The sequence below is a fragment of the Mesocricetus auratus genome, unplaced genomic scaffold (genome assembly GCF_017639785.1).
Source record: "Mesocricetus auratus isolate SY011 unplaced genomic scaffold, BCM_Maur_2.0 Super-Scaffold_100001, whole genome shotgun sequence".
Lineage (NCBI taxonomy): Eukaryota > Metazoa > Chordata > Mammalia > Rodentia > Cricetidae > Mesocricetus > Mesocricetus auratus.
The window spans coordinates 14,402,232-14,416,505 of NW_024429187.1; the positions used below are offsets into that span (position 1 = coordinate 14,402,232).

General features: G+C 47.4%; 1 protein-coding gene across 2 annotated transcripts in view; it reads right to left on the reverse strand.

The window, feature by feature from the left end:
• Itpr2 (inositol 1,4,5-trisphosphate receptor type 2) overlaps positions 1–14,274 on the reverse strand; it is a 394,738-nt gene that overhangs the window by 84,779 nt on the left and 295,685 nt on the right. For both annotated transcript variants that reach the window (XM_040743610.1, XM_040743611.1), the window contains exons 46-48: positions 8,764–8,871; positions 4,726–4,918; positions 1,462–1,587 (exon numbers count right to left, since the gene is read on the reverse strand). In XM_040743610.1, the coding sequence (XP_040599544.1) occupies positions 1,462–1,587; positions 4,726–4,918; positions 8,764–8,871 (427 nt within the window). The remainder of the gene's footprint in view (positions 1–1,461; positions 1,588–4,725; positions 4,919–8,763; positions 8,872–14,274) is intronic.

Consider the following 14,274-nt stretch of genomic DNA (forward strand, 5'->3'; position numbering starts at 1 on the left):
CCCGGCCGGCGGCCTTGTGTTTGTTAGATCTGCTTCATTTAGAGGCTGAAGGGCTTGCTCCCCTGGGTTTTCCTTGCCTTGCCAGTCAAATGAAAGCTCGGTGTTAGGCAATTTCAAGGTCTGCTTCCATCTCAAAGATTCCATGCCTCTCTTTCCTGGGACTCTGTCCTGTATCCTCGGTGGTCTGAGTGCAGTTGACATAAAATTTGTCATTTTATGGTGGGGCTTCTCCTCTCAAGAGCTGTGTCCCTCTGACTCAAGATCTCATCACCAGAGAAGCCCGGACCCAGGGGAGAGGAGGCTGTTCCAGCTTCCACCTGTGCGGTGCGCAAACACTTTTTTTTTTTTTTTTTGCTGCCTTTCTTCTGCTAGCCTGGTAGGCGGACGCCTGCTTGATGCCTATTTCCTGCTCTGCAGCCACTCACCTGCTCTACTGTCTGAGACGCCCAGTCTCAGATGTGCTTTCTGTAGCCCAGCGAGCTCTACTTACGCAGCAAAACCTGCAGCCAAGATGGAGACGTTGGCACCTGTGGGACCTGATGCGGAGGCTGGAAAATAGGAAGTTTCTTTTGGGCTCCAATCGCTCCTCCTCACTCCGGCCCACCTGAAATGTGCTTGCATATCTACTGCTGTTATGGCACCTTCTCTCCTGTCTCCCCCAGGATGGCAGTGATGATATTTGCCTCGTAACAACTACTCCTTGCCAGACAGTCAGGACATCATTCTCCGTGCTCTGTTGACAGCATCTCATTAACCTAACACCGCACGAACAGATGTGCTCTGAGGACGCTCCCGGGTTATTATTTGCTGATTTCTCTCATCCTTGTCTCCAACCCATTCTAAAGTTACTCTCCCAAGTGAACTCCACACCTGTAACAGATCTCTCCAAAGCAATCCGTCAAACCTAAACAGAATGTTTCTGAAAGCCCCACCTGATTTCTATGGAATTTCCTTCCCTTCTTTGCCTTTGTAAAAGCTCATGCATTACTAATTTAATGACACAGATTTAATAGTCAACATCCTCTCTTGTCCATCATTAAGTCTGTCTCATGCTGTGTATTTAGAAGACTAATATTCATGTATCATAAATGCACAGTAGTATAGAATCAAAACCCTTAGACAAGACGGAAAGTAAAATGTAACTCATTACTTCATCAAAATGCTTGGACGTTAAGACTCTCACATAACTGAGATAAGACATCATCACACACTAACCAGGTTGAAATGCAATCATGCCATTTCATTTTCCAACACTTAACCCTAATAATAGTTATGCTGCAGATGAGCTTTCCATAAAACAGCACTTCTAAAGGCCATTTAGTATCTCTGTGCTTGCAATAAGTACAGAAAAACAACATTTAACGAGAACTAAGCTTCTCTGTTTTAAAGCTGAAGAGGGCCCAGTGAGCGTGACTTGGGACTTTCCAGGCAGCCGTTATCCGCAGAGACACAAGCACTTGCCTTCATCGCCGTCATCCCCGAATGGGTAGAAGAGAGCCACCGCCAGGTTGATGAACACGGCCAGGTTGAAGGAGATGCTCCCCCAGAGGGAGATGTGCCTGGAGAACCAGAACAGGGCGGGGTTGTCTAGGAAGCAAGTACAAGGGTGAGGATGGTCAGTATGCGCTGCAGCCAGCAGGGGCCCTGCTAAGCTAAGGGTGTGTGCCCAGCGTGTGCGTGAACTGTCACCTGTGCCGCGCTAAGCTAATAGTGTGCGCGCAGCGTGTCCGTGAACTGTCGTCACCGGCGTGCATCTGAAGCGACTGCGTCTAACTTTAGGAAGCTTATTGTAAGACTGTAGATGGCAAAGGCATTTTTCTAGTTGGTTCCTTTTCCATCCTTCAAGAGTGTGGGCACAGAGACAGCTGACCTGAATAAGGGGGGAGCTCTTGGACCCCAGAGGGATGGCTGGGAGGCCAGCATGGGACTGACTCAGACCCCCTGAATGTGGGCGTCAGTTAGGAAGCCTCGGCAATCTCCGGGGCCTTGGGTAGTATTTATCCCTGGAGTACAAATAGACTTAGAGTGCCCATCTCACAATGAGGAATGCTCTCTCAGCCTGGACTCTTGGGGGAGGGCCTAGACCCTGCCCTGGATGAAATGACAGACTCTGGAGATCCACCATGGAGGGCCTCACCTTCCCTGGGGATCAGAGTGGGGATTGGGTGAGGGCTGGGGAGCCTGATGGGGATGGCGGGGGAGGAGGGGAGGGAGAGGGAGCTGGAACTGACACGTGAATCGAGCTTGTTTCTAATTTAAATAAATAAAGTGTGAGCAAAGGTGATTTGGCAGTAAATCCCTTGCATCCGGCCCCTGCAGACTAAGGGGGGGAAGGCAGCTAGTTGGTCTGGGAACCTTTTACTGAAGGGCATAGGCACATATGTGCTGCAGGCCTTGGTAATCCTGATAGGTAAACTGATCTTCTCCTTATGACATAAAGTCGTAAGAGCCAGGACTGCAGACTCAGAGGAAATGCTCATCACAGTCAGTTACCTTATAACCTGAGTCTCATGGCCACAGCACAGCATGTATGGGAGCTAGAGAAATGTAACATACTCGAGCCAGCTTGGTTTCTCAGTCCTGAAATCTCGGCATCTGAGAAAATGGGAATTTCTAGAAAAGGGAATCATGTGTCTGTCATCAGAAATGAGTTAATGAACGGATCTACTAAACAGTGTTTACCAGAAACTCAGTTCTTTCCACTCCTAATAACTGAGCAGGTAAGTAGTGCTGGGGGTGGGGGGGAGGGGCGTTGGAGGAGCTAAATTGTCAGCCTACTCCAGGCACCTAGGGGCTCCTCTGGGTCTTGTCTATTATTGAACTTGTAACTAGGTAACAATTGCCTGTAACCCCAGACCCATGGGATATGACACCCTCTCCTGGCTCCCGCAGGCACCACACACACGTGCACAGGCCCACAATAAGCATAATTAAAATTAGAATTAAAACCTTGAAGATAAAACATCAGAGTCAGTGGGGTGAGGCATATAAAAGGGAAAATCGTGCACTTTTTGGATCCAGCGCAAACCCCAGTCTGGGCTGTTGACTAAGAAACTGTCTCCTCCTGAGCTCAGCTCATTTTCCTCATCTTGGAGAGGACATTCCACGGTGAGAGAGGCTGTGACAGAATGATATCTCCCTGGGAAACGGATCAGGAACCGAGACATCCACGCCACCGTCACTCTTTCCTTTTTACCAGCCCACAAAACCATTTAGACTCTGCCTACACCTTTCTTCTGTACAATGTTCACTGGGAATTACCTTAAGACTTATTTTTTTTTATTAAAAAGTATTTGTCATAAAACACAGAGTCCCAGTTTGTTAGTAAATTAACGTTGAATTAATTCGAGTTTGCTATTCAATTAATTTTACTTGAAGAAAAATCGACCCTTTTCAAATATCTCCAATAAAATTTTTGAATAATCCATGTGTATTAGATGCCCCCCCCTTTTTTTTGCTGAGTTCTATGTGGCAAAATCCTAAAGAGCAATGGTGTTGTAGAAAACTAAACCTGCGTGACATTATCTTAGACCCAAAGGAGCCTTTGACCAGTTCCGGTCACACTCCTAATCTCTCTCAGAGCCTAGAAAACTGAATGGTGGAGAACGGGTAACACACACACTCACCTCTCTAGGAAAGTCTCCAAAGACAACGAAGATCTAATCTCAAGAGGCCCTCAATCCCCCCACTCAACTTCTGTCATCTTAGAAAACAATGAAATGATTTTTCAGATTAAGGCTTTAGCTTTACGTGCATGAGTGTCCTGCTCGCATGAACGTCTTGTGGGCCATGTGTGCACTTGGTGCCCTGGAGGCCAGAAGAGGGAATCAGAACCCTGAAACTGGAGTTCAGGATAATTATGAGCTGCCGCCCCGGTGCTGGGAATCAACCCAGGTCCTCTGCAAGAGCAACACGTGCTCCTGACTTCTAGGCCATCCCCACAGCCTCGTTAAAATGATTTGAAAATTAAGATTAAAAAATAGTTCAAACTCGGCGTTTCCGAATACACAGGAGAGTTAGGCTACACGTTAGGTTGCAAACAGAGCTGTGTGGTGATGGCTTCGACTGCAATGTCACATGACTCTCTCTGATGACAGGTGTTTGGAAATGCTTTGCTTGGTGGATGTAGATGGAGTGTGTGTGTGGGGGGGGGAGTTAGAAGAAAGAATGGCTCCCAGAAAAACTCTTAAGTAATGCTTGAGAGGTGGAGGCAGGAAGATCAGGGACTCAGTCATCTATGGCTACGCGGTGACTTTGAGGACTCGCTGAGCTGCGAGACCCTGTCTAAACATGTACAGAGTTACAGATGGAGGGGGAGGAAGGGGAGGGGAGAGGGGGAGGGGAGAGGGGAGAGAGGAGCCCTACCTGACCATAGGACACCGGCTAAGAGGCACTGGTGAGAATATTGCCCCCTACACCATACACTGAGTGTTGAGGGCAAGGGGGGTCAGCGCAGGGCTTCACCCCTGCAGCCGTCCAGCCGTGCAACAAACTCAGCTGCAGCCTTGCAGTTACATAACACGCTGGCAAGCATGCTCAGAGGCTGCAGGCCATCTCATGAACCTGGGATGTCTACGTCCACTGAGCAGCAGACGGCTCGGCTCCGCTGACAGCAGGGCCTACACTCTCCATTCCTGCAGGTGCCTTCAGGGACACTGGGCTGACAGGAAACTCAAACCTTGCTTAAGTCAGCTGGGCCAGCGCGCCTCTGCCCGCCACACTCACTTCTGATCTTCCTCTGCCACCTCATCTCGTTGTAGAGGTCCTCCGCTTGCTGGAAGAAGTCGTTCACCTTGCTCCCCTGCTCATCTCTCTCCGTTGTGTTGAATACTCGGGACTTGGATTCCCGAGTGAGGAACTCGCAGATATTGGGGACAGGGAAGACGATCTGCTCCATGGTCCTGTCGTGCCGCACGATCTGGAAACGATTGGCATTCGCTCTCAGCCATGTGCTCACCTCAGTCTTGGCCTCCACCTCTAACTTCCCCGTCTTAATTGACACGCTTTGTGCTTTGGCGATTCCCCGCAAGTGTGTAATACACTTGGCTACCATCACCGGGCATCCCGCTATTCCCCACCCGCCCCTGATGCCTGTTTCTTCCTTGTAGATCTCTTTCCTGTTTCCCTTACTTCCTGGATTTGGTTGGTTTCCCATCCCCCCACAGATTTTTGATGAGGACCATCTGTGTGACTTCTAGTTCTGAGCTACCCAGAAGTGCCTAGTGGGGTCACTAGTGGATTTCCCTAGCTCTCACTGCCAACCTGACACAACTCAGAGTCATCTGGAAAGAGGCTCTGTTGAGGAAGCCCCGCGATCTGATTGGTCTGTGGGCATCTTTATTATTGATTGACACAGCGGATCAAGCCAGCACCATCCGCAGGCGTGTGGTCCTGGAATTTGTAGGAACACTAGCTACGCACAGGCCCGGGTGAGCCAGCACGCAGCATTCTTACAGCATCCTTCCTCTGTCTCTAGTTCAGGGTCCCACCGTAATGTCTCCCATGTAGCTATAGACCAGATAAATCCTTTCCTCCCCAGGTTGGTTTTGGCAAGACTGTTTTATCATGGGAACAGGCGTGAAACTAGAACAATGGATTTATGAGTGACATTTTATGAACCCAGTTATGAAAAAGATAAGCCCGCTGGGTGACCTTGAACCTAGTACGTAAGCATTTGTGCCCTGTTCTTCCTAAGAGGGGCTCTGGGAAAGAGGCGATTGTGCATCCTGAGTTCTCCGTATTCAGAGAGGTGTCTTCACTTTCAAGTGTTGTCCCACTACAGTTTGGTATTTTGAATGAGAAAAGTCCCTCGTGGGCTTGTGGGCTTGAACACTTGCTCCCCACCCAGCTGGTGGCAGAGTTTGGGGAGGTCAGGGAACCTTCAGGAGGGGCAGCCGTGCTGGAGAAGGGTGTCACGGGGGGGGGGAGGGGTGCCTTGAGGGCTTATAGTCTTGCTTTCTCTCCCCTACGGTCCTGCACAGGAATAAAATATGACCAGCCAGCATCATGCTCCTGCATAGGGCCATGCCTTCCCTGACTTATGGGCTCTCCCTCTGGAACCTTAGGCCAAAAGTAAATCTCCCTTCTCTAAGTTGGTTTGGATCCTGGAACTGGAGCTGTGGGTGGAAGTGAGCGGCCCCATGGGTGCTGGGACCAGAATACAGGCCTCTGCCATGGCAGGCGGAGCTCTTAATCCCGGATAATCTCTCCAGCCCCTCTGTGTGCCGACTTAAAGACAGTAGAATACGAATTGTACAAACTACTTAGCTATATTTGGCATGACAGGCAACCACGTGAAAAGAATTTTAAGAGTGTCAGGTGTCTTTTTTCTTTTTTCTTTTTAATTGTTAGGGCTTACTAAAGAAAATAAGCCTTGATTAGATAAGCCAAAATATTCAGTCCCTGAATAAAATGACATGTTTAGTTCTGGTTGTCAACATTTTACAAAGGGCAATGACAAACCAGAGAAACTGCTGAAGGAAATGCATTAACCGAAGAAAGCCAAATATGGTTAATTTTCCCCAGATTATTTAATGAATGCTCACTTCAGGCATAAGCTAGCAGCACTGTGGTACTGAAAGTGAAGAAAACAAGAGGATCCCCAAGGGCTGAGGAGATGACTATGTTAGCGCCAAGGGTTGAGGAAATGGCCATGTTAGCACCAAGGGCTGAGGAGATGGCTATGTTAGCGCCAAGGGCTGAGGAGATGACCATGTTAGCGCCAAGGGCTGAAGAGATGGCTTGCTGGTTAAAGCACTTGCCATGCAAATATGAGGGCCAGAGCTCAGATCTCCACAGACCTACCAAGTGCTGGCTGGGTGTGCCAGTCTCCCTGTAATTCCAGCCATGGAAGGAAGAGCCAGGGGATCCTCAGAGCAAGCTGTCTAGCAGGATGGGCCATATTAGTACGCCCTGGGTTCAGATGACAGAGCCCGTCTCAGTAAAGAATAGCAGAATAACTGGGGATGATTACTGGGGATGATTCTTGATATCAACCTTGGGCCTCCTCCTGTGCAAACAAACATGACCACATACATGTGCAAAATCATGCAAACACACACACACACACACACACACACACACACACACACACACTCCTAAGGCGCCACCGTGAGGGGAGCAGACACCAGAAATGGTGGATAATCACAATGGTCTAGTGTGAGTGCTCCACAGACACACGTAATCTTTCCAATGACCAACTGATTGAAGTTGGACGCGCTTTCTTCTGAAGCAGTGAGACTCGTGGGAGGAGCTGACAGTGAGGTTTGGGTCATGGGCGGGGGGCTCTTTCTTGAATGGTGATTAGGCCTCAGCCCCTTCCCGCTTCCCAGAGTTATTAAGCTGATCATGCCGAGCTATTGCTCTCATTAACACGTGGGTTAGTGTGGCAGGCAAATCTGAGCCAAGCTGTGGCTCTGTTGCTGTTCCCACATGTGAGCAGAAGGCCAACCTTTGAACCTTTGACGTGAAGTGGTGTTGTTTGTTAACGCTCAAAGAGTTGGCAGAAACAAACAATAGGGCATAGAAATTACCCACCATAGAGCAACGGCGCTTGTGATAGGTTCTGCTAAAAACTAAAACCACCTACCAGAATGAGTGAATGGGCTGTTTGAACTGAGAATGACAAGTGTCCACCATCCTAACTGCTTCTGCCCAATTAGTTCTGCCCAGAGGCATCAAAATGACAAAATGATACCCCAGCTAGAAATGACAGCCAGGTGGGTCTCCGCACACCTCCTGAGCTGCCATTAGACATTAGACGATGACTCATTTATGGGGCAGGGAAGAGGGTAGCTGTCAGAGAATCAAAAGTGTAAACAGCTAACTACTTTGAGTGTTATGATACCAGTATGAAAAAAATTCTACTAGTGCTGCCTGTGTTTTCTGTATACTTTTACTTTGCTCTTTTTGAAGCAAGGTCTCTCTATGTAGCTCTGCCTGACCTAGAACCTGCTAACCCAGACTGGTCTGGGACTCACAGAGACCTGCCTGCCTCTGTCTCCTAAGTTCTGGGAATAAAGACAGGTGCCACCCACCACGAACTCGATATAAGAAGTTCCCACAATTTTTAAGGGACAGATTTTCTAGTAATTAGGTTGTCTCTGACATGTCACTGTTCTGCCCCGACTGCTTCTGTGACCCAGAGGAGAGAAAAAAAATCGAGTCTCCATTTCAAAAACTTCAGTTATGGGGGGATGTCCTGTCTGTATGCTGTGTATATACGTTTCTCTTATTGGTTGATGAATAAAACACTGATTGGCCAGTAGCTGGACAGGAAGTATAGGCAGAGCTACCAGATGAGGAGAATACAGAGGACCCAGAGAGACGCCACCAGAGAGACGCCATGTAACTACTGGGAAGACAGGATGCCGGGCATTCTCCGGTAAGCCAAGACCATGTGGAAATACTTAGATTAATAGAAATTGGTTAATAATTAAGGGAGATCAAATCAATAAGAAGCTTGAGCCATCGGCCATACAATTTGTAATCAATATAAGCCTCAGTGTGTTGATTGGGGGCTAAACGCTTGTGGGACCAGGCTGAACAGAAAACTCCATCTATATTTCAGACTAGTTCTGGGGAGAGAAAAGACTTTGCAAGATGGACACTCATCAGCTTCCACACGCGACTCTTAGGCATCAGCTGTGGCACAGACTTTTCCACTTAAACCATCAAGTATTATTTCACGGTTCTGAGAAAAATTATGGAAATTACCTCAGCTAGAAAGCAAACGCATTCTTCCTAAAAGTCACAAGCAAGTACCTCAATCTGCGCGGTGTGATTGGCGTAATACTTCAAGGCTTCATCTCCTTCTTCAGGGTCAGATCCCGGTTTCAGCATCTGCTGTAGCAGCTTATTGTGGCGGGCCAACTGCAGGGAGAGAGAATTAAATGGTTAACGCCTCTCTGCGCCCTTCTCTTGGGATAAGACTTCGAAGTCCCTCCGTCCATTCATGCATGTGTCATTCGTAGTCCTGGGTTGACAGTAATTAGCCACATTCCGGGAAAGGTATGTCTACATTTGAGAAACACAAGAACTGGCCATTCAGCTGTGTGTTGGTGGCGCACGCCTTTAATCCCAGCCCTCGGGAGGCAGAAGCAGGCGGATCTCTGGGAGGTCAAGCCCAGCCTGGTCTACAGAGAGAGTGCCAGGACAGCCAGAGAAGCCAGAGAAACCCAGTCTTGAGAACAGAAAAAAGGAATCAGTTACTCATATTTGCTGGATAATAAATGCATGGCTGTACCACAGAGAAGTAACATTGACAGCGGCATTGAGGAAGATGAAATTCCTTGAGTTACCTTTAAACTACACACGCGTAGAAACGTTACAAAGGCTACGCTGCTGTAGACACACAAACAGGGCTCTGTGTCCAGACGGCTCTTTCTTACTGCGTGGAACCCCAGCCCTACAACAACAGTTCTTACAAACCTGTACTTCTGCACGGGACCAGGTCAAAACTGGCGTTTTTATGGGCACAGATTTCAATTTCACCGTATTTGAAACTGGGTATTAAAAACCCAACAATCTCATGGCAAATAATTTCTTTTCGTGTGTGTGTATGTGTGTGTGTGTGTGTGTGTGTGTGTGTGTCAAAGGCCAGGTGGACCTCTATCATCCTCCATCTCATTTGTGAAGACAGGGTCTCTCGGTAAGTGTGGAGCTCACCCATTTGGCCGGGCTGGGAATCTGTGTATCCACCGTATCCATGGCAGCACTAGGATTGGGGCTGCCACGCGCCGTGGTGCCTAGTGCATTCTGAGTGCTGGTGTCTGGACTCAGCTCCTCGTGCATCCCGGCTGAGCGCTTCTCCACCCTATTTGTAAGCCATTGTAACTGCTCTCTGTCAGCCAGTGGAAGTGATCCTTCTCATCTGAACACTGAGGGCATTTCTCTCCCTTTGTAGATAAAGAATGCACACTCCCTTTGAATATCTTTTTCATAGATGACTTGAGTAACTCCTGAAACCTTGCGATCCCCTTAACCTCTCAAGTACAAATGTTCTATTTGTGCCCTGAGTGCCCGGGACTTCTAGGTGGGTATCACTGTGTCACACAAACCCACTACTCCTGTCTCCCAATACCAGGCCTTTTTTTTGTTTTTCGAGACAGGGTTTCTCTGTATTGCTTTGGAGGCTGTCCTGGAACTCGCTCTGTAGACCAGGCTGGTCTCGAACTCACAGAGATCCGCCTGCCTCTGGCCTCCCCCGAGCGCTAGGATTAAACCACTACCAGGCTTTTAAGTACAAGATCTCATTAGATCCTACTCAGAAATCCTGGGGTAGACACTTGTAACACTTCCATTTACAGATGAAGTAACTGAGTCACAGGGAGTGTGAACTTGTCTCCAATCACATAGTTAGAAACTGGCAAAAGCAATTACAACTGAGACCGTTCAGCTCCAGAGTCAGTATTTTTTTCGGTATTACAAGGCTGTAAACATATCATCCTGTTTTCCATGAAGTCTTAATATAAATGGGACCGTAAAGAATCAACACAAATTGAAGCAATGATCCAGACCTATAAAGCCAAGTCAACATCCTGGGAAGTGACAGTTTGATCAATTAAATATTCATTCCACTGGCCCCAGAACAAATCATTTTTGAAATCATTACTTTAGAATTGCTTTTTAAGGTCATGATGTCTTATTTTACTCACATTTTATACTCAACTAAAAGTGAATTATATAGATTTTTATGACCATCCAGAGTCGTGAAACTTGCTGCGACTTGTAGGTGTTCCTTGAAGTCTAAGTGAATTTAAATAATTCTGTAATCACTTGGGCATATTAACAACTGGTGAGCAGCGGGCAGCTCTAGGGGGTGAAAGTGACTCGGCTTACAAACGGGAACTAGGAATGGGTGGAAGAAGAGGTAAGGACACATGATGGCTTCAAACATAAGAGTCCTCCCACAGCTTATGCTTGAAGGCTGGAGACTCTGTGGGAAGGGGAGGGGACCTTATGGGCATATAGGAGGAAGTCGGGTCACTGGGGATGAGCCCTTGAAGAGTATGTTGAAGTCCCGGCTCTCCTTTCTTCCTCTTTCCTGCTCCTTAGATGACACGGTGGGTAGCTCTCCCCCATCCCTTGCAAGGCTATGATGTTGTACAATAAAAGCCACGACCACAACACTTAGAAACCATGCATCAAAATAAGGCTTCCCTCCTCGTAAGCTGTTTGCCTCAGCTACTTTGTGGCGGTATTGGAGATCTGCTTAGTGCAAGTCCAGAACGATTGAGGGGAAGGTGAGCAATGCTGGGTGCTACAGTGAGATACAGAAATACACTAGGGAAGAAAGTCAAGACGTGGAAACCCAGAGCTTTTGGTGTCGTGTAACACACACACAAAAAAATATAAATGGCCCAGAGACTGATATTGGGGTTCTGTCTCCATGAGCTCTGACCAAGACTCAGACTCCCCTCGGAGTGGCTGGAGAATGTATGCCTTCTACTCAAGGTGAAAACATTCTACTGAATAATGAAGACCCTGCTTCTATTTTTTATACCCCTCTAGTGATAGGTTTAAAGGGATGAGCTCTGTTACTCTTTTAGACTGATTCAGCCTCATGTACCCCTGGGGGCCCTTGAACTCACAGAGATCCATCTGCCTCTTAATCCTGAGTCCTAGGATTAAAGGTGCGTACCACTACCTCCTAGCTTCTGACTGCTGGGATTGAAGGTGTGTGCCTGGGTTCTATGACTTGTGGCTGACTTTGCTTTCTGAATCCTCAGGTAAGCTTTAAAAAACCATAAACTATATATCCCCACAGCGTCACCATAAAGGAGACCGAGAAACAGGTTGTAGCATCAGGCTGTCAAAGCTCTGGGCAGAGGTCAGGCCTGGAGCAACAGCCCAGGAGCAGGAATGCAGAATTGAAAGACACAGAGGCCATTGCCTTGGGACAGGCTCCCACCCTGGGCACCGGCAGAGCAGGTTGAACTACACCACAGAGAAGTTCCAAATCACTGAGCTTACCAGAGTGATCTAACCTTCCAAACAGGTCACCAGAGAGCTCACAGGTCAAGTTCTCTAAGCTTCAGTCCATACCAAAAATGAGCCTGGAGTTAGAGAACATGCACATATGTGCATAATGCAAACCCCATACACAAACACACACAGTCGCCAACAGTGTCTTGTGCAACATTATATATTTTTAAATTCAAAATTGGCAAGCAAAGACAGACCATGAGGTCCCTAACCCAGCAACAATGAACATTCCCATCTGAAGCAACAGCAGTGGAGGACAGGAACAGATTCAGGGAAAAAATGCATCTGCTCTGTACAATACAAAGCCTTGTCTGCAGAACCCAGGCCAAAGGCTCCCGGAATACTCTGAAGCTGAACAGGACAGAGTCGCCCAAAGGGAGGGGGTGAGAACATCAGAGGTGTGTGAGGGGAAGCAGAGAGGGGCAGGAGGGATAACGGAGGTGGGCTTCCAGAAGCAGGTGACGCCTGGAACCTCACCAACCGCTCGGTGGGCGGTTAGGACAACACGCCGTCCTTCTTACAAAGCTCTCTTCCCAGCCGTCCTTGCTGTCTAGCACAAAACTGGCATCCATATCGTCTAGAATGCATTTCATATCAAAACTGGACCAGAAAGAGGGAGGAATGGTATTTTCTTTTACATCCAAACTAAGCTCTTGAGAACCCAAAGAAAGTAGGGTTAGCAAAAAGGTCAGCAGCAGCAAAAAAAAAAAAAAAAAAAAAAAAAAGAAGACGAGGGTGACATTTCTGAGAACCAGAGTTTGACAAACTAGGAATGGACACCCAGAGAGACATCTGTGGAGGACACACAGACCTCCAGGTCAAAAGACAAGATCCCCAAAGTAAAGTATGGCATCTCAGGGTGGCGTTTCATCACACAGGCAAAGGAACAAGCATGTGCGTGCACACACACACACACACACACACACACACACACACACACCACTCTTCTACAGTGAAATAAGAAAGTGGTCCCTTTGAGACAGGGTAGGCAAGGAACCAGTGTTGAGGTAACCAAGGAAACGGCAGCTGCATCTTGGTGACACTCTCCGGAAGGTCAGAAACCCGCTTGTGGTCAAATATCCTTGAAGCTGCAGGCTCTGCTAGCTATAACAGAAACTGAAACACCACCCTTTCCCAAACGCCACACATGTACACTAAGCAATGGTTTGCATCATCAAAGAGACAGACTTCACAGCAGAGTCACACATGCGGTGGGTTTATGTCCTCTCCCTCGCTCAGACACGTCCTAGATCAGATTGGCGTGGAACTTCCTGGGTAATGAAGGCTTGCCAGGAGCTCAGCATACAACACAGGCTGGCGTGGAGCTCGAGGCAATCCTCCTGTTTCTGGCTCCGAGAGTGATGAGATGACAGGCATGGGCCGCCAGGACTGGCTACTCCACAATCTTTTTACAAGAGTTTGAAAAACATTGTTTTATATATCTAATACTTAAATAAATCCACTGTGGCTCCTAGAGACCTGTTAATTATTTCCCTAACAGTGGTGACCAAATTAAGACAAAAATAACATGCAAAACTAACAAGGAATTGAGGAGAGTTAATTACTACAGGTGAAAGTTCTTGATTTTCAGATGATTGACACTCCTACTATTAGAGTCTGTCTTAAATGACAGTAAAATCAATTTTAGAAAAGCCCTTTAATGATAATAGTAAATAGCTTAGGAAGCAAAACAAATACCAACACTTACATACATGCACCTACATTTGTATTACCCACACATGTGACACACACACACACACACACACACACACACTTCCCTACAAAATAGACACCCTATCACATGGGATGGGGGATGTCCTTCTGTGTGCTGTCAATGTATGTTTCTCTTATTAGTTGATGAATAAAGCTGTTTTGGCCAATGGACAGGCAGGCTGTAGCCAGGCAGGAAGTATAGGCGGGGCTACCAGATCAGGAGAATTCTGGGAAGAGGAACACGGGGAGTGAGTTGTGAGAGAGACACCATGGGAAGAGACCTATCAGGAAGGTAGGATGCCTCAGCATTCTCTGGTAAGATAAGGTCACATGGAGATACACAGATGAATAGTTATGGGCTAATAATTAAGAGAGAGCTAGCCAATAAGACTCCTGAGCCATCCACTGAACAGTTTATAATTAATATAAGCCTGTGTGTGTTTATTTGGGACTAAGCAGCTGCAGGACCTTTCGGGACAGAAATTTCCATCTACAACATGTATAACACATACACATACATACAGGCATCCACACATATACTACCCACACATTCAATACCCATATACCCTATACATA